The following is a 26,318-nucleotide window of genomic DNA, read 5'->3' on the forward strand; positions in this document are numbered from 1 at the left end:
CCGCCAGAAAACAGGGGTCATTGCCATGGTAGGAGTGCATCACGATCACGGAAGCGGTCAGGGCAGATGTCGACAATGACCTTCTGCCGTCGAGCAGCAAACAACGAATGGGGAATATCTGATCAACTTACAGGCGATCAGCGTTGAAAGAAAGTAGAGTTGGTGTCCCTGTCATGGGCAGCAAGCCTCTCGCTTGTAAACCAATCGATGGCCAGGATCTTGGGAAATCAGATGTGAGATCCACCTGTCACGGCACGACGGAGGAGGGTTGGGTTGCTTTGCACATTCCTAACCCGGCCAAAAAAGGGGTAAGGAGAAGCGATTGAAGGAAAAAACTCCGGGGTACCCATGTGCCTCTTGCCCGTATCGACCTCTTAACGACGGCATTATCGTTTGGTGACAGAACGGATGGTGCTGCTCTCTATTTTTGGAGGGACAAGTTCGGTTGTGGCTGAACGAATTGATGAATCATCAAGTTTTGATGTGCAAGGATTTGTCCGACGCGGCATGAATGATGGTGGCTGATTCTTAACATAGATTTGTATCCGGCCTCCGTTCGGATGGCTGAACTCTGTCATGAGCCACGCCGCCCATGATTAGGTGTTTTCTTCAAAGGAGCAGCAGGTGGAAAGGATAAGAACGGGCAGCGTAATTGGATGTCATCTCCAATAAGTAAGCAACGATGGACAGATATGAAGATGAAGAGGAGGAGGAAGAGGAAGAGGAAACAGACACGATTCTAGCTGCCTGGCACGTGACACTGCCGCTGACTCATACAACAGTCAGCCTCGACTATCAGTACTACCATGCCAGTGTCGCCTACCAGGCACCTAGTACGTACCCTGTACATTGCATTCAACTCTGCTGCTGAGTTGTTAACAACCTTAGCCATCCAAGGACGAAGAGCATGAGCATCCTCCCCTTCTTCAACTAGGAACTCCTCGACGAGCGCGTCCACGTGCCACTTTGAAGTTCACTTTCATTGCGACACTGGCCTTTCTACTGTCCGTGTGTCGCTTAGCTTCCAATAACGACGCCCTAATGCCCTCCCTACCAGAGGAAAACACCTAATTTAGGATTGAAGAGGACTATTACAGCACATTGTCCACGGTCCTGACTTGTGATATTGGCGACCCAAACTCATGGGCCCTGGTGGTCTGGACAGTAGCCGCAAAGCGCATATCATCCTGCGCTGTTTATGGACTACATCGCAAGGTGGTCCTATCATGACTTGGCCCCTGCTTGAACATTTCAATCCTCTCAACCTACTCTGACCCTCGTCTACCCTCGAAAAAGAATTTGAAGGCATGGGCAGAAACCCATACAGATGTCCCAGGGCCCCCAGAGACTGAAAAAAGAAGGCTGCTCACAATTAGAACAGCAAAGCCACCCAACGCCGCATGCCCATTCATATCTCGTAGCCGTATCGTGAATCCTGATTTCAATCCGACAGTCCATGACCAAAAAATGCTGCCGGCTTTTCCCATTTCCAAGTGACGCCTGTGTCATGCTTGATGCCCGTAAATCGCCATGACTCAAACGAAGAAAACTTCTTCCATGCTGTGAAAATGATCATCATCTGCTGATTCCTAAAACCCCCCTCGTGTTATCCGTCGAAACTCCCTGTCTTCTTCTTGCTTCCTCCAAATAGTTTCATAGCCTTCTTCCACCCACCACTTTCGCTTCGATGGGTTTTGGCCGCGTGGAGCGAAGCCACTCCACTGACCTGGCTCGGAACGCCCATTCCAGCGTCGCTGGTGGGAGGTGTTGTTGGAGGAGTCATGACAGAATCAAATTCCCCAGCTGGAGGGCTCTCTGGTCCGCCACTACTGTCAGTCAACGCACTTTCCGACACCGCCGACGAGGGGGAGATGCGGTGGGTTAATCGTGTCCCACTCTGGCGGCCCAACGCCGAGGATAATGACGAGGACGGGGTTGGTCGGTGTTGTGATGTAGGTATTCGGGAAGACTCAAACGAGACGGCCGAGGTATTCGGTGGCGACCGTCGTCGTCGAGCTCGGTGCATGCCTCGCTCGTCGTAGGTCAACCGTGGCGGATCCAGATCAGCGAGATTGGCATAATCCGACAAAGTGTCGTATGTTTGGGCGTAGGGTAATTGTTGGAGGCTGTTGCAGAAGGGAATAAAAATGGACTCGGACATCAAGTCATGCATGCGCTTCACAGCGGCATCCAGTGCTTCGGGTTGTGGTGGTCTCACCTCGTACGGTTGATGGACCAGGTCGTCTCGCTCCTCCGCCGGTAGATTGATTTCTCGTGGGGCCCCAGGCTTGACGTAAACATCGAGGATGCGAGTCCAATCCTGAATCAGCTCCCAACCCTCCTGCGTGTCCACAGTGATCGGCATCCCTGCGAGGCTGGCTGATGCTTCATCGTACTTGTCGGCATACTTTTTGGCTTCTGTGGTGAATTCGAGGGTTTCTAAGCAATGCTGTTGTGAAAGAAAAGCGGTGAAGGCAGCGAGTGTGTAAGGTGATGGTGCTTTGTTCGCAAGGACATCCTCCAGCGTCGGTCTCGCGGGGGATATGATACCCTCTCTCCGAACCCCCATACTGATGGGCCGAGCCCGGGGAACTTCGCCGCCAGGCATTTGACAGTCTTCCGGAACCTCTTCCAACGAGTAGACGGAGGGTGCCAGATGGGGCGAAGGTTCAGGTGTGTATGGCCAAACTATTTTGGTTGATTTCTTTTGAATCATTGCGCTGAACTTTCGCCCTCAATTGACCTTTGTATAGTGGCCGAAGCTCAAGGGAAAAATGTATTCTCAGCCTGTTGGCTGGCTAATGTGTAGGAACGGCGCTGTGATGTTGGGCCGTAATGCTGCCTTTCCAAGGGATGACGGCCTTCTTTTGCTTCTCTTTAGCAATCAACTGACGCAACTGCGCGTCCGGAACAGTGCGTGATGGGGTGTATTCCGAGGTATGTATCCGAGACTCTTGCTGCGATCAAGCTTCGTTCTTGTGTCACGGAAGGATGTTGTGCAACGAAAAATTCGGTCGCAAGCCACGTTCAAGCACAGTTAGAGGTGCGAGGGACGATCTGGATTCGGGAAAGGTACGACGTCGGTAGGATCCAGGTGCAGACAGATGTCGTGTGCCCGTTCGATACTCGCTCCAGAAGCCGTCCAAAGCGTGGTTGATGTCAATGACAGATGTGGAATCGGTTCAGATGCACATGAGCACTTGACAACAAAACTGGTCTAAGAGCAGTCACAGCTGTGGCTTGTCAATCGTCTGCTGGATATTGAAAGAAGCGAATGTGAGGCAATGAGCAAATGGCCGCAGTCCAGTTTCCGAACAGGCATCGACTTCTGGTGGTTTGGATCGGAGGACTATTGAGGAGCTGGAGGAACCGCCTCTTGAAGATCCAAGGCGTTGTGGCCGTAAGGCTTAGTAGTGAGACCAAGGCCTGAGCCCAGTCATGACGGAAGAAGACTTGTCGGGATCTGGTGGAGGCTGGTGACCAGGCAGAGTCCCAGAAGTGGAGAGGTGGTGGTAACGTTGTAGGAGAGTATCGAGAGTGTTTAGGTAAGAGTCATATTCTCAGTTGTCGGCCAGGAAGTGTTTGGCAGGTACTCCGTAGATGGAGGCAAAGAGTCGCAATGGTAGCAGCAGTAGTAGTAGGGGTGTGGAGAGTGCAGGTCGTAGCGGTAAGTGTGGTAAATAGAGACTGGGGCTGGTTTTGAAGGAAGGAGTTAGTGTTTATGCTCCGGCCGTTGGTGCTACAGGGGGTTTGAGACGCAGATCACAAGCATCGATCCCAAGACGCCCATGTCCTCTATGTCGTTGCTTGCTTGTGTGCGTTGAAGAGGAAATGGTGCGTGCAATGGGTGGAGGGTGGAAGAGGAAAGGCGCATGCGCATCAGTGATCAGGGCGCTGGCGCAGGCACAAGAGAAACCGCTTGACTAGTTACTAGCACCACAAACCACGCACAGGGCAGGAAATGGTTCGGCAAGGCAGCAGTATGAGCAAACTTCGCAGTGCAACGTTGGGCGTTAGCCCTAGAAGCCTTTGCCCAAAGCATGGCTAGGGACCAAGCTAATGGGGGCGCCGGGACCAAGATTGGCTGCTGGCGGCGTTAGGGGGGCCACCGATGATGCTGATCAGATTCAGTGCTGAAAAGAGGAGAATCGGAGGGTGCTAGTGGCATTAATGCAAAGTCAGATCGCAGCCCATACCAGATGTATAGAACATGTACGGAGTCCTCTGTATCTAGCTAGATGCATCGCATTCTCCTAGATATGCTGGTAGAAGCAGCACCAGGCAGAGAAGACTTCTATCTCGAGTGAGAGATGAACGAGCTTGTGGGAAGGGGTAGTCGTTTGGGGGAGTATCCCTAAGGAAGGACCTGGCATCTCAGCCCCCGAGGAGACGAATCAACCACCTTTCGTCATGCCATCCATCAGGCACCCGGCTGGGCACCCCAGCCAGTGACGAATCTCTCCTCCAGGCAGCCGATCTCCGCCTAACAGTCTTCTAGCCCAGGCTTCTAGTAGTTCTCCAGTGCTTCCACCACGCCTTCTACGCTTTCTAGCTGGCGCTGCTCTGGCTTCTACGTGTCTTCCAGAAACTCTGGCCGTGCGCTCATTTTCGCCTCGTTTGTGGAAGTCAGAATAATAGGGAACAGGTACTTCCAGGCTGCCGCCTCTGCACTGCAAACACATGCTCTGTACAACTCACCACCACCAGCACCGTCCATCACCACATCAGGAATTGGGACTAGAGACCGCGTCGGTCCCATGGTCACGCACCCGCACAAAAATCTCCACTCGCCTACGCCGATGGTCCCTAACGGAGCACAGTAAGAGGTACCGGTACTTGTGCGCTGACACTGGACAGGCCTACGGAGTACGGAGTACATACCTACTACGTACTACAAGATCAGCGACACGCCCTTCCTTCATCTTGTCGCTCAATAAGATTTCGAGATGCTCGCCACTAATGCCCACAGAGCTATTTCACACCCGTCCTCTGCCGCTGCTCGATTTCTGAAACGCGCAGCCCATGCGAGAGCTTATTCCGAGTCCGACCTCTGTGGCCCGCCGCCGCGGACCTAGTATCTCCTTGACCTGCCTAATTGAATTCCTGTCACGCCCTGCGTCCCCGCCGTTTGTGGTAGGATTTACGGAGTACATATGACAATGAAGAATTTTAATTTTCATTCGCCATCATTGAAGAATTGTCGTCAGCGGGAAATTTATCGTGTCAGCTACAACGTGGTCACCCTCGGCATGCAATGGTAACGGCATTGAGATGGTGCTCAAACACCCCCCTGTCACCATACACTTGTGGCACTGGCACTTGTCACTTGTCACTTGTGAATGAATCCTGAGCAGGCGCCTGACTGCGCTCGCTGGCGGAGCCATGCGATTCGCGCTTTGATCAATACGATTGTCATCAAACTGAGCGGCTGATTTCAATGCTCATTATAGTAATCAGCCACCTGAACAAGCAGTGCCAGGTGCCCAAAACGCCACATTGCCAACTTGACGCTCAGCTCCGCGGTCCTTTCGCCACCAAGGAAATTGTGACAGAAATCTTGCCCACCAATGGAAGATCCGAGACGCATTCTTTGAGCCTTCTGGAATGTTGCCCAGATTGGCAATCTACCCTGGTCACTCCGTTTGCCCGTATCGGCGTATGCAACTGAACCTTTGGCCACGTCGTGTCCACGGGACCCGGGAGAGGCTTCGGCCCGGATGTCAAATCTGAAAATGTTTCCTTGCTGCCCAGTCCTGCCGACGAGTTACTGAACGTCGCGGTGCGCGGGACGATCAGATTGCTCTGCTACATCGAACAAATGCCATGACAGAAACACGTGAACTCCGAAATGTGCTTCCACCAAGGTTGCAATCACGTTGTAATTTCTCCACCATGTCTGCGACCATTCATGCATCCAGAACCGCGGACAACACATTCCGGCGCTGAAATCCTATCCTCCCCAGCATGTGCGGAAGGAATGGATTCGCTTACGTTATTTGACCTTTTTGTCTTGCAGGGGGGCGTTCAATCGAATGCGCGTGGCGTGTCCTTTCACCAAATTGGTAAGATCAAGATCCCAACCAGCTTGTTCGGCTTGATCACGTATCCTGCTCCACTGCTCACGGTTTTCGTAAAGGGTGTCTTTGAGCAACTGGATGCTGCGTTGACGGCCGTTGGAGACGTTCGATTGATGCTCTGTGGCATCCATTATTTCCTGGACCATGTGCAATTTTTCACCAGGCTCCCTGGCTAGAGTAATGCGTCTGCTCCTTGGCCCTCTGTCGTCCTGTTCCACGTCTTCAGCGTCAACAGGGGGGTTGGTGGGTGCTTGGATCTTGATGCAACATCGAAGCATATGACAGAGACTCCGGGCCTGTGTAGTGCCTGTGGCCGTGTCTTTCAGCAGGATTATCCCTTCCCTTGTTTCGATGTCAAACCAGAGCACGTATTCTTCCTCGTGGAAAATTCGGAACAATTGAACCAAGTCGCCTGAAACCTGCGACTGGTGGCTGGCTCGATTATTCATGGTCATTACCAAGTTCTTTAGACCAACCCCGACTCGGAAACGGCAGGGATAAAGACCGTGGAGACCACTGGATTCATTACTCCAGCCCAAGATAATCTCCTCCTCTCCGACTTGATCCAAGCCTTTGAGTTGACCATCGAGTATCCCGCGGAAGAAGATCAAGGCCCGGTCAGTATTGAGAGAGCTGAGGCGCACGCTCCTAACGGCTTTCCAGTTTGCCCACAGATGAAATGCCAGTAGAGGAATCAGGCATCTCCAAGTCGCAGCTGTGCCGTGGACTCTGCTGACGACGAAGCCTCCCACCCACATGCCCACCAAGCTCACCACAGTCTCCTGGCTGCCATCTTTGGCATTGAGCTCTCCTATGTTGCCGGCTTTAGCAAAGTGGGCACTTAAAATGGCCTTACTACTCCCACCGGCAACGCCACAAACCGCTCGGCAGGCGTTGCTAACACATAGAGTGACCACACGACCCAGGGTTGGCATAGCAGGGCTCAGGCAGTCGAGGACGAAGGCGGTGTCGTTGACGATATCGGCAAAGAACCGATAGAACTTGACTTCCGCCTCGATTCGCTGCGAAAATTGGTGGGCAAACAAGATGGTGGCAACCCGACCAATAGTCTCTTGGGCGATGTATAACAACATGGTGGTGACAAGGGAGGCATCCTCCGACCCCACGCCCATTCCCACAAACACCGCTCTTGATGCTAGAAGGCCTGCGATGGTGGAAGCAAACGCCTGCAATGAATCATATATCTGATATGGTGTATAGTCTGGTGTAACGGTCGAAGGATATCCGGCTGGTAGGAATGGGCCCATACACTTGTGCAGTAGCGACGTGCCCGTTTTGGGCATGGTTATCGAGGGAAGAATGGACATTTGAAGTCTCCCAGTCATGGAATCCCATTTGAAGACGGCTCTTGGGCGGCCATCAGAGCCTAGTTCCTCTACTTCCACATCTAGGATGGACGGACCTGCCATTCTCGCAGGAGAGATGAGTTGCCTGACCTCTGAAGACAGACGACTCTAAATGGCAGTTGTTCCGGAGGTGGTTGAGAGGGTGAGGCTGTGTATAGCCTCACAAGCTAGAGCTCGTTCCTGGAGAAGGAGTGAGCGTAAAATCCCATATTCAGTTCTGCTCGAGATGACGGGGAGAGTAACGAACGCCTGGGGCAAAAGGAGGAAATGCACATGTGTGACAACGAGCACCCACCGTATATGGCTCCGGCAGAGTGCAAACACGAAATTGTCACACCTCGTTCAAACTCAACCAAGCCCGTTCCGAAGCGATCACTGATGGCTTGCTGAATCGCAACATGTTCCTCGTTCACTAACTCATGTCTAACGTATGATTAGGAGGCGAAGCAAATGTGCACTTGGATGCAGTGTGGTGGTTAGCTGGGGGATGCCCGAGTGTCAGCTCACTGCCCACTGCTCACTGCTTCAATTCAGTGCAAGTTAAAGCTCGAGCTTCGTCCGTCGATATTTTGGGATCGGTAGGAAGGCACTGACATGGCAGGCTTCTCTTCTGTTCTCGGATATGTTGATGATAGTCCTCTGTTCTCTATTTGTCTTGAAGGGATGGCAGCTGGCAACTGGCAACTGAATGGCATCATGCTCCTTCCCTCAGTTGCTGCGTCCTGCGTCCTGCGCTCTTTCCATCTCCTTCTGCTCACCACAGAACCTTTTACGAGCCCTGATCATGCTCCGAGTCGTGCAGCTCATCTATATTGACTCTGCGGGCTCCCTTCTATGCAAGCAAGTAGGTTGTGCCGACGCAGAGCTTACCCGGCTACATTTGTTTCACTTTTCATACCATTTCCGTCATCTCCATTTCACTTGTCGAGCCTTCCAGCATGCGTGCTTTCAAGCAAACGTTTTCTCCCCTGCTATGTTGCTTCGGCGTTCGTCCCCCTGACGAACCGTCACCCTCCGATCTCCGCAATCTTCAGCACCCTGCTTCTGCTCTGTCGGTCCAGCTCCCTGCCTCCACCGTTCCTCATGCCATGGGCCAGTCCCCATCCAACGGTGCGGATACAGATGCGTTACGCCAGATATTTCGATCCTCCTCATCGGTACGTGGCTACCGAACAGCATCGCAATCCTCAGCCATGCCTACCAGAAGACAGCAATCCCTTGACGTCGACTTCCAATTTGGACAGGCAGGAAAGGAACGGAAACAGCCCGGCCGATTGGAGCAGTTAGGCAGCCATGTAAGGCAAAAGCTCTCCAAGTCCAAACTGAGCAAAAACAGTTCGACTGGGATCTCTCTTCAACGTTTGGGAGTGGAAAATCCCGAAGCTGCTTTGAGCCAACGCTCAACTGGCCTGCTCGAGCTTCTGATGCCAAGAGGAGGTAGTGAAGGAGGCTACGACAGCGATGCCAAAAGTATTCAGACAGCCATGTTAAAGGCGAGTGACGGTACAACGATACGGAGTCCTCAGGCAGCGGAAGACCTGGTCAGAACCGCCGGTAGACCGACGTCTCTTGAAGGCGTCCCAACATCGCAGAGTAGCGTTGACGGAATCCCAGGTGGTCAGCACACGCACAGAAGCCCGTCATCGCTCTCGACGCCTTCGAAGACATTATTCACCAAAATCGTGCTGGAAGATGACAATCAGTCGCCTACAAGAGTCCTCCAGAGGCTCAGTGTCGGCCTGGCGAGTGGGACCATCAAACTGGGAGATGTTAATGGCTTGAGTGGAAATCTGAACCAACAGGAATCGCCCAGCTCACAAAAACGGAGAAATGATCTAGAGTTTGAGAAAGCGTTGAGAAGATTGAGCACTACTGTTGCAGCCGCAAGAACGGAGAGCCTCGAGTCTAATGCTGAAAATGCCCGAAACAGTCTCCTGGCAACTCTGGACCCGAGTTTGATTAACTTTATTTCAAAGTTCGGCGAACTCAAGTCGATAGATTGTTCGAGAAGATCATCCCAAGAGAATGCCGTTGACAAAGGCCAAACTGCGCAAAAACTGGAGATGGCTGATCAAAGCCCAATGGAGATCTCAGTCCTAGGGGATGGAAGTGTCATGAGGAAAGATATGGCATCGCTCACTAATTCTGAGCGAAGCTCGATACATCTTTACAACATGAGGATATCCCAACGACTTGCAAGTCCTTCCGTCAACGCGTCTGGATCCAGACCAGAGACAAGTCGCACCAGTATTGAACAAGCTAAGAATGAGCTTACAGAGGGCTGGCCGGCTGACAGTCGACTGTCGTTGACTGAAAGACGCCCTGGCTGGGTCGCAACTGAGCACAACAAACGACCATCAGATCCCAGAACTCGGCGCCTCTTTGAGGATGTCATGGCTGCGGATAAGTCTAAATCGCAATTGAGGAATGTGGTCTCAGCTAGTTCTAATCCCGGAACAAAACTTGTCGGTCATGATGACGCTTCGTCATTCTACTGGAGTGATGGTGAAGTCAGTGAAGACAGAAGTCGACAACGCAGCACGAGGCGAAATCCGAACAGTCTTGCAGTGGCCGGAAGATCAGAATCCATCAGCTTACCCGTCAGTTCCTCCGGTGGTAGCATGGGCCACGTCTCGGTTGCAGGGGAGGGTGTTTGGTTCGGTCGCAGATCCTCACAAATGCGACGACAAGGCGATGATGATGGCCAGCTCAAGCTACACCCACAAAGACAGCGAAGCGCCAGCATGCCGACGGGGAACAAATTTAGTCTCATAGCCGTGGGCACCGCCCCGAGGCGTGACCGAGGTCCGACGGATGACTATGAGACGTTGAGTGAGATCAGCACCGACCAAATCCAAGACACGAGAAGAGAACAGCTCACAGAAGTCAGTGTCCAAGCGGTCCGTGACGTGTACGATGAAAGAATGAGTGATATTGACCCTGACACAATATCTGCGACAAGGAAACTGGACTCGAGCTTGACAGAGTTTGACCCATTCTCTCAGTCAACCAAGAGACGGTCACTTGGCAGCTCCGATCTTCTACCTGGCAATGGACGTCAAAGAACGGAGTCTAGTCAAGGGGCGAATGGCTTTAGTGGGTCTGAAGGTAGATATCCAGAAACCACTACCGACATGTGGCGGCGAACGTTGAAGCAAGCAATTGACAAGCCTCAGGACGAGATGCTGGGTGGCTTTCTTACTGCCCCCAAATTCGACCGCAATGGTAGGCGAAGAAGCTCGGCGTCCAGTTACAGTACTGCCAAGTCTGATCAGGAAGCCGTGACGGCGGAATCGGTCAATGTTCCGGACAAGAGAAGTCTGCAGCAAGTCCAGGTCTCTATGTCTGCAGTTCAACCCCAGTCACTCAAACTAGGCCAAACACCAAGACTTGACATGCGACGAAGCGGTCTGGGGTTGAAGGGAGGAGGGCAAGTGAAAAGAGCAACTGGAGAGAAAAAGGCCAGCAAAAAGAAGAGTCTCTTGGATCTGGGCAAAAGGTTCACCACACTTGGACTTTCGACGCAAGGCGAGACAGGTCACGGAACCAGCACTCCATTCAGGGATCTTTTGGGCCGGTGGGGACGGTTTCCTAGTTATTCAAGAGAGGCTAGATGTGGTCCAGCAGGTGCAAGCGAGGGTGTTGCTGTTCGTGACTTTGCTTTGGAATGTTCTGATGAAAACGCACCATCCTATGTACGGGCTCAGCAGACTTCTTGGAACCGGAACCGATCGGCTTTAACCCTGGGCTTGCATAGGCCACCATCTAGAAGACGGCTACCTTTTGGGAGAAAGGTGAGAATGGACAAGAGGAAAAGCAAAAGCCTGGACCTTTTACGAAGCAGTATCAACACCCCGGGATTTTTGGGTCCTCGGACCAAGAAAACTGGGACCGGGCTGGTTGACAAGTGGAAAAGGGCATACCGAAGCAGCAGCTCTGATCTCCGAGCGTACACACAAACCTATGGACATAGAAGCAGTATCAGTATGAGTGCCAGTGTCGAATATCCTGAGCTGGAAATCATTGCCGGGCACGACGGTAGCCAGGACTCTCCATGTCAAGAACATCACCGCCGTGGTGAGGTAGGAGGTCCACCAGGGCCGCCACAGGCGTCGACAGGTGCGCTGCCTTGGACGAACATGTATCGAGAATGTGTTGGCAGTCTCTCTGCGCTGAAGAGTGATGTGGACTTGCAGCAAATGAACCAAGTGGATGAAGCAAAGCATCGAGATGGCAGACAAAGCAGCGGGGAGATGAAAAGCACCGATCTACGCAGCAGTACGGTGGACTTTGAGGTGCAGCTGGGACGAGAACATGAAGCGGTAAGAGAAGGGTTGATCCGGAAGATCGAAAACATAGGAAAAGAGGGATCCCCGGATGGAACCCCGGATGGAACCCCGGATGGCTTGGACGGGGGCGGGATGAAGGGGAAGCCGGTCAAGCAGGATTAGTCTGAGCTCAAGATGGAGTTCGGGAGCAGCAAGTACAGAGGGAGGCAGTATGTTAGTTGACGGTGACGGTGACGGAGACAGGGGATAAAACATTGGATTGCGAGGTAGAAGGAATGAGCAGAGAGGGTAGGTAGAGGTAGACAGCACAGCACAAAACAGAACAGAACAGAAGCGAAGACGAGAGTATTGGTATGAAAACCCATTGATTTTCCTTCGTCTTTGCGACGGGACGTGTCGGGACATTGTGTCACGACGTCAAAGCTATGTCCTCTGAACCTCTTTCCTTTGTCAGGCCTTTTGCCTTTTGCCCTTCTGCCTTTGACCTTGGTGTCATGGTCAATGATTGGCGAGGTGGATGTGGAGGTGGACGATTGTTGAGTGATTGAAGCTCTGATTGAAGCTCTGATTCTGAATCTCTGAATCCGAATGGGATTCTGAATCTCTGAACCTGATTTGCGAAGTGAAAAAGCTCATTGATTCTTGCTTGGTTCTCCATTCATTCTCATGACAGCTCTATGACAGCGCGGGAGTTGGTCGTGGTCGGCTTTCAAAGCACAGCCCAGGCAGCGAGAGCCACGAGCACCATAGACGCCAGACTGGATTTAAGTCGACGATTGGCGGTCGCGAGGGCAGACAGCGGAGCGGGCGAGAGAGAGGGAGTGTAGGTGGCGAGATTGGCGAGGCCGGTGATAGCGGGCTCGGTGACTGTGATGGTGGTAGTGGTGTCTGTGTCGGAGGCGGAGGTAGAGGTGGTAGAGAAATTGAAGAAGGATGGCATGGTAGTCGAGTTGAAGAAGGATGGCATGGTGGTCGTCGAGTTGGCAAAGGATGGCATGGTCGAGTTGGCAAACAACGGACTCTCCGTAGACATTGTCGACACCGTAGACACTGTAGCCACGGTGGTCTGCAGAGTCGAATTTATAGCGGTGACGACAATGGTGAGGGTGGACTGGACGGTGGTGGAAACGGTGGTGAACAAGGTGGAAATGGAGGTCGACGACATGTTGGCAGGCAAGGAGGCGCCGGCACCAGAGCGGACGGGCTGGCCACTGGCCGTGGCGCCAGTGGTGACGGCAACCACTGTCACCGTCTTGGTTGTCGTAGGGGTGCTCGCCACGACCGTCACCACAGTGGTGACAGTGGCCGCAGTGGCCTCTGGAGATGCAGATGAAGATGCCGACTTCGATGCCGATTCCATGATTATTGATACCGTCGCCACAGTCGTGACTGGTCGAGGAATCACTGTCACCGTACGCACCACTGTCGTGGATGGTGATGGTGAGTGTTGAGTGATGTCAATGCTGCTCATGCCCATGCTCGTGCTGGTCTCGGCGTCGGTGCAGTTGTCGGTAGTGGTCGCAGTCGCAGTCATTGTGGCTGTGCTGTTGGTGAATGGAAACGGAGGAGCTACCGGAGGCATGGAGATGGAGATTCTCGGGATGGAGAACGGGGCTGTAAAGAGATGACATGTCTTGTTAGCTTGTGTGTGTATGTGTATGTATGTGTGTGTGTGTGTGTGTGTGTGTGTGTGTATATGGCGCAGGCTACACCCAGTCTGAGACTGAGCAAGTCTGCCATTGTATCTTCAAACTTACCAGTTGCATGGCTTGAACCTGAAACAGAAGTGGATGTCTTGGTGACAATCACAGTTGAGGTTGAGGCATTGGTAATGGTATTGATCACAGTTGCAGGACCAGTCGAGGTATGATTGGTATTGATCACGGTTGCAGAACCAGTCGAGGTATTATTGGTACCCAAAACTGCGGAGGATATGAGTCAGTTTTTTTCATTTTTAGGGAACATCAGAGATGGGAATCAGCTTCAATCTTGCTTACCGATGGTGGTCGTAAGGGATTCAGTGCTCGTCATAGTAGTGATGGTTCCAGTGCCAGTGGCAGTGGGAATGGAAAGGCCGACTGCAACTGTGATCAAGTAAAGTAGGTTAGTTAGTTGCAGTACATGTAATGTAGTCTTTGTGTCTTTGAGTACATGTACAACAAAACCAAACTTGAAGAAAGCGAAAATTTGACATTCAGTTCAAATTCAAATTCAAATTCAAATTCACGTACCTGAAGTGTTTGCAGTAACTGTAGTCGTGGTACCGACAGTCACAGTTGCAATTGCGATGGAAGTCAAGCCAAAGCCAGTAGAGACGGTCGAATGGGAGGTGGAATTGGAAGTGAGAGTTGCCACGACAGAGTCAGACGGGCTGACGACGTTGTCGGTGACATTGGAAGTGAACGTGCCCGCAGTCGCAGTGACAGTAAGAGAAAGAGGATGGACAGTAAAACCAAGTCGGCTGGCCGTCTCTGTCACCGTGATGGTGGCCAGATCGGTAGCGCCAGAAGTGAGGGCAAACAGGGCCACCACGAGGTGGATGAAGAATGCGAGATGAAGCATGATGATGAATCAATTGATTGATTGATCAAGGGATGGAATGAGTGTTCTTGGAACGAGTGTGATTGATGGAAACGGGATGGATGACTGGGTGAAAGGTGAAACGCGGACGAAGATAGAAGAGTGAGTGAGTGGTAGAGGGACAAGTTCAGATTCACGCGTGAGAATGTGCGCGCGACTCTTTATGGCGACGCGAAGCACTGCAACAACACCGACAGAGCTTGGCGGCAGCATGGTCCCGTGACCCAACGCGAGGGCTGGCGAGGTGCTGCTTCGTTAGAAAAGGGCGGCCGCCGCGGAGGATGAAAGTGAGTGTGTGGGTGTGGGAGAAAGCAGAAACCAGTTTGGTAGGAGAGCAAGGCTGGCTTGTTTATGGGGTTGGTATATGTGATCCATGTATCGCTCCACTCCACGCAAGGCTGACAGGGGCATGGGCAGGGGCATGGAACAGTGGCAAGGTGTGCCTGACGACATCATCATCGTCGTTGTGCCATGGACCAGGCGAGTGTGCAGACAAGACACAGGACGTCCAGACAAGGCCGTCTCTTACCCCCTACCTGAGGACCCTGGTCTCCTTAACCAGGCTCTGTTTTAGTGAACCATGAACCTTGTGGTTCAGGTCAGGAGACAATCCCGTTGCCCACAGGGACTCTTTCAGTCTTCGTTTTTGTGTCTGGCAGTGCTCCAGGTGGCTGAGGAACAGTCTTCCGTCTCATCGCCTGGTAGAATGCCTGAGTCAGCGCTGCAAGCTTGACCGTCGTTATCAAACATTCACAGTCACAGTTACCGCCACAACAAAGTGGTATGAGCTGAGTTGGGACGTGAGGAGATCTCGTCTTCATGTCGTTCAGTTGGGGGGAGAAGAGGAGAAGAGAAGGGAAGGAAGGCTCGAGCAGTTGAATATCCGTCTTAGGGCGCCTGTGCCAAGGCATCTACGGAGTACAGTAGTACTGTCCATACCTTAATCTAACCACAAGTGGACGCTGGACGTCGACGTTTGACGTTTGACGCTTTGGCCGCTTCCCCATGTACAGTATGTACAGTATGTTACAGTACAGACTGTAGTAGCCTCGCCTCAGGCCCGGGCCCTCACAACAAAGACCACGGAACTGTACTGTCACCAAATGCTGCCACACTCCACACTCCCTTCACGTCAATAGTACACATTATTTATATAATGTCCGAGTCAGTGAAGGCGACGGCGTGCATGTCAAATCAAATGGCACTCTTCTCGACGTCTGCAGTCTCCATATGTGTGAGCTCGACTTTGACGGACCCGGAGTCGTGATGGTCGATGATGCCGTGAGCGTTGTGCTGCACTTCAATCTCCCTCTGATAGATGGCCACCTCGTCCGTGTCACCGAAGATGGCGGCAATCTCCTCCAGGGGCAAGAACCGGGTGTCAGGGAAGGTGAAGATGGACACGAACCCGCCAATGAAGGTGAGGATGATGAAGAGAAGGTAGAACTTCCAACCCACTGTTCTGCGAGCGGGCAAGAGGGTCAGCGTCCATGCATCATAATGACAATGAATGCAAGCGCCACCTGGATGGAATGGGACCGTGGCAATGACAAAGACACAGAGACGGAGAGAGGTTGGTGGCACTCTCTCAGATACCGTACCTGAACGCGGTTGGGGCTGCTTGAGTGAAGCAGACATTGCTTAGAGCGAGGGTGGAGATTGCCAGGCAATAGCCCTTGGATCGGATATGTGTTGGGAATATTTCACCCAAGTAGGCCCATTCCGGTGCTGTATCGTGTTATATAAGTTAGCCAGCTCGTGTATTCGATACACGGGAAAAGGGATGGGATAACACCATCACTTCTAAACACAATAACAGGAACAGTGGTAAAAACAAAACCAAAAGAAATCCTACCGTTGAGCATCGCCGTGTCAAAGACCTGAAATACAAAGAACATGGCGACGGCCGCTCGCAGGGCGTTCTGGTTGTCCGAGGGCACGAATTCGGCCAGTAGAGCCGCTTCAACCACCAGGCACGACATACAGCCCCAGAGACCAATGGCCAGCATGACATTCCGCGGCAAGCGGTCGACCATGGGCATGGCCAGGACACTCATGCCGAGGGTGAAGGTCAACCAGGCGGCCGAATAGAGCAGCTGTTGAGTGGTGCCATATCCCAGCATCTTGTACAGAGTCGGGCCGTAATCTAATTACATGGATGGTTGAAAGTCAGCCTCAGCGTCAGCCTCTCGCACCGTAGCTTACTGCTTACTGCAGCGTACCGTACTGTATGTACAGCAAGACAGATACAGATGGTACTTACTGTTGATGACCAAGTCCCCCGAGGCCTGGATGAAAAAGGTGACGGCCGTGGCGATCAAGGCACGTTTTCGATACGACGGCTTCTTGACCATGTGCCACCACGAGCTCCCCAAGGTGCGGTCGATGGCGATCTGCTTGATGATCTGGTAGTATTCGGCCCGGGCATAGGTATTGTCCGGGTCGTGCTTGTCGCTGTGAAGCCGGTTCAGGACGATCTCGGCCTCGGCCTCGCGGTCTTGCAGGATGAGCCATCGCGGACTCTCGGGCACCCAGTAGAGGCAGACCAGAGACAGCAACGACCAGAAACACCCGATGGCCAGAGGGGCTCGCCAGGCGTTGGGACTGCGGCTCACCCAGAAGGAAAAGCCGAATCCTACCCATGAGGCGAGGGCAAAGCCCAAGACGAAGAAGACCGCATGAAGCTCCACGAGACCGCCTCGCATGCGGCTCGGCACCACTTCGTTCATCAACAACTTCAAATTGGACCTTGTCAGCCCTAGATCTCATGGCAGAGAGATTGGGTTCACTGTCTTCCACTTACTGGGACAGCGGCCAGCAGCATGAAAGAGCCAGCACCCGCGACAAAGCGGAAGGCCAGGAACTCGGCGATATGGGTGCTGCCAGCCTCGACGGCAAAGGCGACGAGAGAGACGAGCAACGATGCCGCAATCGACCACTTCCGGCCGTATTTGTCGGCGATCCACGGCAGGAGCAGAGGACCAATGGTGGCCCCGGCGAAGAAGAGCCCGCCCGTGGCGCCGAGAAGGGAGGTGGCATTGGGCGCGGTCAACAGGTTGAAATACTCAAGGAAAGATGGCTGTCCCAGCGTGGTGGAGATGATGGACGCACTATAGCCGTAGGTGAGGGATGCAGGTGCCAGTAAAAAGAGGACGAGCACATTGTACCCATTGAGCTTCTGCTCTCTCTCCCCTGCCTGGAGGGCGCGGTTGGAGAAAAAGCCCATGGCCTTTGATTGGGAGTCTGAGTCTATGTCTGTAGCTTTGGCTGTGTCTGTGTCTGTGTCTGAACCTGGGTCTGAATCCTACTCAAGGTGGTGTCTGATGATGGACAATGCACAGGTGCGCGGCTTTCCTCTCAGTATCTTTTCTATCTTTTCTACCCTTTCTACCCCTCGACCCGGGTTGCGGGGGAAAGGGTATTTGAAATCAAACGGGTACTTCAACCGTGGCCATGTCCTTTGCTGTCCTCAATAACCGAGGAATTCATCAGGCAGGCAGGCAGATGTTATAGCCGTGGATAGAAGGAGGGCCATCACTGTCACGGACTACTGTCCTATCAGTGTGAACAGTGTCCAGTAGCTTCCTTCTTCCGGTCTTGGGGTTCGCCCAATGCCATGCGCTGGCAATTCAACTGTGTGGAAGCGACTCCGACTCTAGTGTGCATAGCATACAGTAGAGGAGGTGTCTCTGTCTCAAGGGACTGAGGAGATCTGGTCTGGCTTCCCCAGGTTTGGGTTCGAAACCCCACAGTCCCTTTCCCCACTGCAGTCCGGGGTCAACGCCTTATACTGGAGCCAGTACTCTCTGTCAGCCGCGGGAGCTTACGGTCGCCTAAGGCCCGTAGCGAGATCCCAACTCCGCATAGCACCTTCAGATACTGTACCTTCCTAGTGAATGGGCGTGTTGGCACGTCTCACGTTTTCAGAGGTCGGACACCTTCTGTAATGTTAATGGAACGAGAATGAGGAAGCCAGCCATGTGTGGAACATGTTCGATCAAGAGCGTCGAAAACAAAAGGCGCACCAGGTTCTTGACTTGTAATATATAATGGGTCAAAGAGGTTCGTGACTTGTGTTCTTTCCCCCCCTCCCCCCCAAAACCACAAGAGGGAGGACGGTGACCTCGGGTACTAATTACCATCTACTGTGCTGCACCAGGCGTCAAGGGGTGTGGGTGTGGGTGCGGGTGTTGGTGCGGTGTTGGTGCGGTGTTGGTGTTTGTTCCCGCGGCCATGTCCTGTCCCCAGGACAGGTGGACTGACATACCCGGGAACGAGATGCTCGAGTCAGGAAATGCTAACAGGTTGACTCGTATAAAGAGCCAGAGCCTGGATCACTCCGAGTGGACGAGTCAGAAACGCTCAGCCTTGTATTCTCCTCGGCAATTTCATTTCCCCCGCAACCCAACTGAGTTTGGCAGGCGGGCGGGGAGACAAGGACGGTGGAGCACAGAACTGTAGATACTAGATATTAGATGCTAGATACTAGATGCTAGATACTAAATATATGATAGATAGATACTAAATATATGATAGATATACTCTGTACGGAGTAGTGAAATGTAGACGGGGTTAAAAGCGGCGAGGCATCCACAGCCTTGCCCTTGCCCTTGCCCTTGCCATTTTTACTTGATGCTGGACGCTTCTTGTGTATGTGTATGGAGTTACGTATGCATGGCTAGGTACAGAGTACAAGTCAACCAATCTGGACCAGATTATACCTATATACCCAATCTCTCCAACACAGTAAGATTGATCCTCATCCTCCGAGCTACAGTACTGTATGTTCCATCATGTTATGTTGTCCTGCCGCAACGCCTTGTACTAGCATATGCGGATGGCTCGAGCAAAACTGAACCAAGCCCAATTCAACCCGGTTGTTCACTTCACAGTACTTGCCTTACCTTGTTCACTTCACAGCACTTCCCTTGCCTTCCTGCGGCAACTACAGTACGTTGTCGCTGGGAAGATTGAACTTCCGATCGTGGGATTCCCAGTCCTCTCCTCCGCCCACTTCGGATCCTGGACCTGGATCTGGATCTGGTTCGTGGCGAGAATGAGAGTGAGAGTGAGAATGTGAGTGAGCACGGTCACAACCCGTTTTGATTTTCGGGGTATTAAACATGCCGTCTGGATCGACGCCGTTTTCGTCAATGAACTGTTCCACCTTGGTCCGTTCATGCTGAATCTGGGCCACCAGCTTCTGCAGGTCGACCGCGACATGTGGATTGTACCTTGCCGCCCCGCGGACAGCGGCTTCAGCGACATGGTACCGACTGCAGCCGTTCTTCAGCAACATTCCAAACGGGGTCGTGGGAGCGGCGGTGGCAGCGGCCATGTCTGTGGTCGTATATTCACCCTGGAAGCTGGAAATCGTGATCCGATCGAGCCGGGGTCTCCCAAACAGCAAGCCCTGGAGCTCATTCGCGTAGCCATGATAGTTGAAATGGATATGACGATCCGGGGTGAACAGGACATCGAAATCGACAGGACTCAGTGCGTGCGGATGCGGCTCCGGCTGCGAACCTTCATCCGCATGGCCGAGGATCATCAGGTCCATGACATTGACCACCCGCAGTGCCAGCGATGGAGCCAGGGTCCGCAAATACGCGGCCGCGGCGACGATTTCGAACGTGACGGCGGCCCCTACTCCCACCAGCACGACGTCCGGATCGATGCCGTCGTTGGTGCTGGCAAATTTCCACACGCTGCCACCAGCCTGGGTGTGCGTGTCTGCTTGGTCCGGACTGAGCCAGACCGGGCTGCCGTGCCGTGACCCTGAGCCTGAGCCTGAGCATGATCCGGACGCCACGATCAGGTTGATGTAGTTCTTCGACCGGAGGCAGTGGGCCAGCGTGGAGAGAAAAGTGTTGGCGTCCGGGGGGAGGTAGACTCGCGCGATGGCCGGGCGCAGGTTAAGAACAGCGCCGATGAAGCCGGGGCTTTGATGCGACGGCCCGGTCGACTCGGGATGGGTCCATGTGCCGGTCGATATGTAGGTCAGGCTGTTCACGTCTTTGCGCCATGGCGTGTCTTTGAGAAGCCGGAGGAACTTGCTGTACTGGGTCACCATGGTCGCAATTATGAGGAACAGACCCTCGTCGGCGGCGAAAATCCCCGTGCGCCCCGTCATGGTGTAGCCTTGTAATAATCCTGTACATGACTTGTCAGCACAAAAGTCGAGAAGTCGAGAAGTCGAGAAGTCGAGAAAGCTCAAAGTATGGTTGGTACGCGAGACGTGGCAGAGGGCGCCGCCTTGCCTACCTTGACAAGCATGCTCAGACATGAATTCAACCACCTGTCCACTCTGGTTCACATTGTCGTCGTCCCAGCGGAAGGCCCGAGATGTCCGTTCGGAAAGGGGGTCGAGCAGCTGACAACTCAGCACTCCATCCGGCGAGAATATCCGCAACGAATCTTTGTTCCGGGCCAACGCCTCGTGTAGGTATGACGCCCCCGCCTTCAGGCAGCTGTAGTCGTTCCCGGGGGCCACGGCGAAGTGTCGCCACTCAGGCACATTGAGGTGGCGTCGAGAATCCCAGGTGACTTTGTTTTGCCCGAGCTTGAGTCGGTCGTCGGCCGGGAAAATGGCCTGAATCGACTCCGGCACTTTCCCACCAGCCAGGATCTCGGCGGGCTTGTAGGAGGCCAGCCACTCCTGGAGCTGCCGCAGCTGGCCTGGGTTGAATTTCGCCTGTGGGAGAAGCACTTGGTGGCCGTGGAAGGAGCCGGAACCGGCCAGCCTAGTGTTGGATTCGCTCTCCTCATTCGTCAGCCGAGGATAACCCCAGCCCTGCGGCACTCGGAGGATGATCATCGGCCATCTGGGCTTGAGACTACGGTCGCCGGATTTGGCGGCGAGTTGAATGTCTCGGATCGTCTCCAGCGCCCAGGACAAGGCCATGCTGAGTTCTCGGTCGATGTCCTGGATATCATCGACGATGGTGGGCTGATAGCCGTAGCCGGAGAAGAGGCAACAGAGCTCTGAATTCTCCATGGATCCGAAAATGGTCTTACTGTTGCCATTGCCATTGCCATTATAACAGTTGAGGTAGAGGATGGGTATCACCGCCCCCGACGTGTTTGGATCGATATACCTACACATATGCCAGGCACTATATCATTATTCACGTTAGCACAGCACCTCCAAGGTTCGACCTCAACCCTCTTGGTGGAGAATGCAGCTCAGCTCGGCTTACGTAGCGGTCGGTCCTGTTTCGGCCTCGCCATCTCCAATGACTGCAACGGTGACCAAATCGGGATTGTCCATCACGGTTCCGTAGGCCATGGAGAGGACATGACCTAGTTCCTCATTTTGATGGATAGTGCCAGGGATCCTGGCGTTGAGATGGCTAGAAAGACGGATGTTAGTGCTGCCGCTCGGTTTGTCTGGACAACTGGACATGGGTATAGGTAGGGAGCACCAACCTCGGAAAGCCTCCGGGAACGCCGAATCCGGTGATGAGGTTTTCGAGGCCTTCTCGGTCTCGGCTGTACTGCGGATAGAAACGCTCCAAGGAACCTTCTAACCACAGGCATGCCAGAACAGCCGGCATGCCCTCTTTGGGGCCCATCAGGCAGATAATGTGCTGGTCATACTTTTGAATCACGAGGCTAATATGTGCATAGAGCAAGGTGGTGCCCGGCGAGATGCCCCAGTACCCTGGTCTTGTCAGCGAGACTAGTACTGTACCTGCGTGGCATGAGAGATTCCCTCCCCCCCTACTCACCGATATTGTGCTTGATGTCATCATGGGAAAGATTGCGTTGGAGGAGGACGTTATCTCGTAAGAATGTCATAGCAGCACGGACGTCAGCCCAGCACCATTTTTCCATAGATAGAACAGCTCACGAACCGGCAGAGATGTAGTCGGCCGCTCTTCGAAACTCGAGCAGCCGCTCCATGGTTTTGAAGTGTAGAGGTTCCGGATATAAGTTCTTGCCCAGTTCCAGCGCGAACTCCGGTAGCTGCGCTCTGGGGGGATTTTGATTCACTGGTGCCATCTCGGCGGCGACTGAAGTCTCCGGGACAGCCTGTAGATGATGACGATGATGATGATTCATGGTTAGATGGAGTTACTGTTAGACCCACGGTGTTTGAGGTTGATAAAACTTAGACTCCAGGACCAGGACCAAGACCAAGTTGAGGAGCCAGTGATAAATATGTATCTGGTCTATGGGTGAAAGCGGCTCAGGCTCACCAAGCACCGTCACGTCACATGTTCACAGTCACGGGATGAAGGTGGGTGCGGTGGCAACGAAGACGTCGAATTGAAGCAGCCCGAGATGGAGATGGAGACGGAGATGGACACATCTGGTGGTACATGATGGCGTATGGTGTGACCTGGTGTGACTTGGAGCTCGGCCCTCAAGGTCGCGCACCACCTGCGGAAGAAGAGACAAACGAAGCTGGTACATACTCCGTACATAACAGTCCCGTGTGAGCAAGCGATGTGAGAGGGGTGGGCAGGCTCGGTTGGCCAGGGTCGTAGGGTCGTAGGGTACTGTGAATCCAGAATCCAGAATCTCAACGACCAAACATGCCTGGCCGGGGTTATAGCTATGTCGTCAGGCTGTCCTAGTGAGACTCGCATAAAATGTATCGAGTCAATGATCACCCTGGAGTCTGGACACCCTGGACACCCTGGATACGCCAGGGCATCCTGGGCACCCGGGGCCAATGGCCTCTGGACAACCGCATCATCATGCATGACAGAGATCGCTTCCCCCCTTCCGCCGAATTCTTGGATTCATGGAACGCAGCGGCGGCTTTCGGATCCGGCAATCCGCAGGCGCCACCCTGTGTCGGTTCGCCCGTTTGGCCACTGAGTGTATAGTGTACACGCGACACTCGACGAGGGAGCCTGTGGTCTGAAAACACCTACCTGCTACCTGCACACGGTGTTGTTGTTGCGAAGAAAGATCTATGAGGGAAGAAGCTGCCAGCCCACGCAACGGAGGCGAGGGACTCCATACATGTACAATTGCGCAGGTGCTCTGACAAAAGGGGCAATATCTGCGTCGAGTCTGATTGGCTTTGCAAGATCAACACCTGTGTAGATCCGGAGTATGGAGTGCACGGTACGGAGAAGACATACCGTTCCCACCGTTAAGGGACAGTATCAAGTCCAGTCCTCTGTATTCCGTACTACATACATTGTACCGCCCAATACACATATTTAGGTAGGTAGATGGTAGGTAGTAGGTAGTAGGTAGGTACCTATTAGGTCCAGTCTGATGTACCTAGGTACATACCTAGGTATGTACCTTATAGGCCCAGGTAGGTTCAGGACAGTATTGACCTTGGCAGCTTTACTGTACAGTACTCCGTACTCGGTACTCTGTCTTCAGTACGTCAGCCGGATGATTCAGCCGTCAGTGGAGTTGTCCATTCTTGCATTTCTGTACCAAGCCCGACCCCTGCTCAGACTAGAGCAAATCCGACCTTGCGAGCTGCAGGGTCTGCTCGTCTCTGGACATTTTCGGCAACTTCCATGGGACGCCCCAGAATTAGAATCAGAATCAAGAGTCAGAGTCAGAATCCCCAGCAGGGGTGGCCATCCCTAGTTGAGCTTCGGCATATGCCTATCCAGTGACCGTGATGCGGAATTACATCTGCGAAGATTGACTGGTAGGCGAGGCTCGCGTGCCTGACAACAAACGGCCCGGCTGTAGAATCCGGGAGACTAGATCCAACCACGGATGTTTCTTCCAGCCGTCGGATTGATTTGTTCTGGGCAAAGCCACAGGCCGGTTGGTATCAGTATCAGTCCACCGTTACCCATACAAGTGGACGGAGTCAAAGACCTATGTACGTGCTTGTCCAGCAGATTCGTGATTCCTTCGGTGCCATGGAAGCCTTTGCATCCTGCAACCGTGCCCTCATTGGGACAGGCATGGTCGCTACTCGTAGGTTCTACCTATCGAACAACGAACAACGCTTGGGTCAAGGGCAAAATGGGCTAGATTCTACTTAACAAAGAACGTTGCCATGGCTGCTCTGGCATATGGCATATGGCATACATCAGCTTGACATTCCAGCAATCACAACCATTGATCGATGTGTGGAAATCCAAAGCCACGCGCATGTCACAACCTACTACCTGCACCTAGGCCGTATCAAACTTGCGGAACGTTCCTCAGCCCCGGCCCCATCTCTAGCAGCGTCTATTATAGTCCGGGACCCCCCATGCCCCTTTTGGCAGAAGAACAAGGAGCCTTTCAACCTCTTCAACTTCTACAAAATTCAGGTCATAGGGCGCATAGGGGACATAAGACGACACCGGCAGCTTCTGTGTGCATGCCGTCTCGGCAGATGCCCAACATGGATTGGAACGTGTCGGACGAACTGCCCTTGGATGAGTTGCCCTTCAATGACGAGGCTGCCTTTTTGGACATGATGAGCTTGAACGGTGTCATCGAACCGGCGCCATGGCTCGAATATCCTTTTTCCACCTTTACCAACCTTGACTATAACTTATCTCCGACTCCTCCTACGACCGGCAGCGCCGAGTCGCCCCTGACACCGCCTGTCCCTCTAAACCCGCAGCGGTTCGCAAACTCCAATCTCACGCCGAAAGCGATGGAAGGCGAGACTCAGCCAGTTTCTCCGATAGTCGTTGGGAGGCGTCAGACGGCCGACCGGCCTCTCAGATCAGAGTCAGATCCGAGCCTGATGATAAAACCTGACCCAACTGCTCAGCCCAGGCCGATTTCGCAGCGGATGACCATAATACCCGAGACGGGAATCTCCAAGCCTGGAAGCCTCGGACGCAGGAAGCGGCCCTCTCTTCGACGCAGTAGCGCCTCCCTTTCAAGTGACGACGGAAACGGTCAGGGGCAACGGGCCAAACAGATGCACACCGCCGTCGAACGGCGATACCGAGACAAGCTCAACCAGAAGTTCAGGCAACTCTTAGAGAATCTGAAAGCCACCGAGTTGTCGACACTACCTGCCCCCGATGATCCCAATAGAAGGATGCGGAAGGTGGATATCTTGGCTGACGCCGTGGGCTACATCAATCGCTCAGAGGCGACGATGCGTCACATGTCTAGCGAGATCGACCGTCTCAATAAGCGACTGATTCTTTCTCAAAGGTTCCGTGCGGACAAACAGGCGATTCATGAACTCTCCCGAACGGCGAGTTCGGAAGAAACCTAATGACAATATTTTGTGGTGAGATTGAACGGGAAACCGAGCAGGGCGTTTCGACATCAGTTTGCTCGGCTACCTTGGATTGTTAGCGATAATGTACAAGGAGATGTACAAGGAGGATCACTTTCGAAAAGAAACGGGTAGGGAATTAGGAGCGATTTAGCTGTGATAATGGCAATCAGCCAGGGCTCGGCTTGAATTTCATGGCAGACAAGAGTTTCTGGACTGTTCTTCATCCTTGACTTTCTCACGACCTTTCCAGCCGCTCTCTGCAGAATTGCAGAGACTGACTGAGTCGAATTTATGACATGGGGCCCCGGGTGGAGGCCCAAAGAACATGTGACCACAGGGACTCACAGGGACCTTTCGTATGTGCTTATTCGTCCTAACAGAAGACGAAGCCAGTCTGATTGAGGCCAAGACAGGACTAAGACGGACATGTCGGCTTAGTGATAGCAAGGCTGAGGCTCGAGATTTCGGAGGCCTAAGAGCGTTCATGATTGAAAATCAGACAGCCCGTCTACCATCTGACAGTACCATTTCGGTCGGCTAACGTTGAGCCTAAGTAGCCCTGTGACTGTGTAGATCTGACTGTGTAGATCTGTTGTGTAGTTCTATTGTGTAGTTCTGACTGTGGTCCTGTAGATCGTACATCTGTTCATTGCGAGGACAAGTCTAGACCTCTAGACCCATCGCATAGCGGCACGGCACAGACGTCAAGACAGCAGGACTTTATTCTTGAGAGAAACAGCTTCGTCGTCGCCCTTGACCTACTGTCGATGGCTCCGCATCCACCGATACACGTCAAGGATACTATACACTATGGACTAGCTATCATGCATGAGATAGG

General features: G+C 53.2%; 7 protein-coding genes across 7 annotated transcripts; 2 read left to right on the forward strand and 5 right to left on the reverse strand.

Moving 5' to 3' along the window:
- Positions 1-1,606: 1,606 nt before the first annotated feature.
- A1O3_09724 (uncharacterized protein) lies at positions 1,607-2,716 on the reverse strand (the record flags this gene model as incomplete). The annotated part of the gene is made up of 1 exon (XM_007739818.1): positions 1,607-2,716. One exon carries the CDS (start codon positions 2,714-2,716, stop codon positions 1,607-1,609), a length of 1,110 nt encoding a protein of 369 aa, XP_007738008.1.
- Positions 2,717-5,992: 3,276 nt separating this feature from the next.
- Positions 5,993-7,507, reverse strand: A1O3_09725 (uncharacterized protein; the record flags this gene model as incomplete). Its single annotated transcript, XM_007739819.1, has 1 exon — positions 5,993-7,507. The coding sequence occupies one exon, from the start codon at positions 7,505-7,507 to the stop codon at positions 5,993-5,995; it is 1,515 nt and encodes a 504-aa protein (XP_007738009.1).
- Positions 7,508-8,637: 1,130 nt separating this feature from the next.
- Positions 8,638-11,895, forward strand: A1O3_09726 (uncharacterized protein; the record flags this gene model as incomplete). The annotated part of the gene is made up of 1 exon (XM_007739820.1): positions 8,638-11,895. The coding sequence occupies one exon, from the start codon at positions 8,638-8,640 to the stop codon at positions 11,893-11,895; it is 3,258 nt and encodes a 1,085-aa protein (XP_007738010.1).
- A 547-nt stretch (positions 11,896-12,442) lies between these two features.
- On the reverse strand, positions 12,443-14,295 carry A1O3_09727 (uncharacterized protein; the record flags this gene model as incomplete). Its single annotated transcript, XM_007739821.1, has 4 exons — positions 12,443-13,347; positions 13,491-13,655; positions 13,731-13,817; positions 13,965-14,295. The coding sequence occupies 4 exons, from the start codon at positions 14,293-14,295 to the stop codon at positions 12,443-12,445; spliced, it is 1,488 nt and encodes a 495-aa protein (XP_007738011.1).
- A 1,212-nt stretch (positions 14,296-15,507) lies between these two features.
- Positions 15,508-17,539, reverse strand: A1O3_09728 (uncharacterized protein; the record flags this gene model as incomplete). Its single annotated transcript, XM_007739822.1, has 5 exons — positions 15,508-15,775; positions 15,915-16,041; positions 16,169-16,459; positions 16,577-17,048; positions 17,117-17,539. The coding sequence occupies 5 exons, from the start codon at positions 17,537-17,539 to the stop codon at positions 15,508-15,510; spliced, it is 1,581 nt and encodes a 526-aa protein (XP_007738012.1).
- Positions 17,540-19,258: 1,719 nt separating this feature from the next.
- On the reverse strand, positions 19,259-22,113 carry A1O3_09729 (uncharacterized protein; the record flags this gene model as incomplete). Its single annotated transcript, XM_007739823.1, has 5 exons — positions 19,259-20,466; positions 20,578-21,428; positions 21,513-21,665; positions 21,742-21,976; positions 22,044-22,113. The coding sequence occupies 5 exons, from the start codon at positions 22,111-22,113 to the stop codon at positions 19,259-19,261; spliced, it is 2,517 nt and encodes an 838-aa protein (XP_007738013.1).
- Positions 22,114-24,637: 2,524 nt separating this feature from the next.
- Positions 24,638-25,474, forward strand: A1O3_09730 (uncharacterized protein; the record flags this gene model as incomplete). The annotated part of the gene is made up of 1 exon (XM_007739824.1): positions 24,638-25,474. One exon carries the CDS (start codon positions 24,638-24,640, stop codon positions 25,472-25,474), a length of 837 nt encoding a protein of 278 aa, XP_007738014.1.
- Between the last annotated feature and the right edge of the window lie 844 nt (positions 25,475-26,318).

Source organism: Capronia epimyces, assembly GCF_000585565.1.
Source record: "Capronia epimyces CBS 606.96 chromosome Unknown aczIQ-supercont1.10, whole genome shotgun sequence".
NCBI classification, from domain to species: Eukaryota; Fungi; Ascomycota; class Eurotiomycetes; order Chaetothyriales; family Herpotrichiellaceae; genus Capronia; species Capronia epimyces.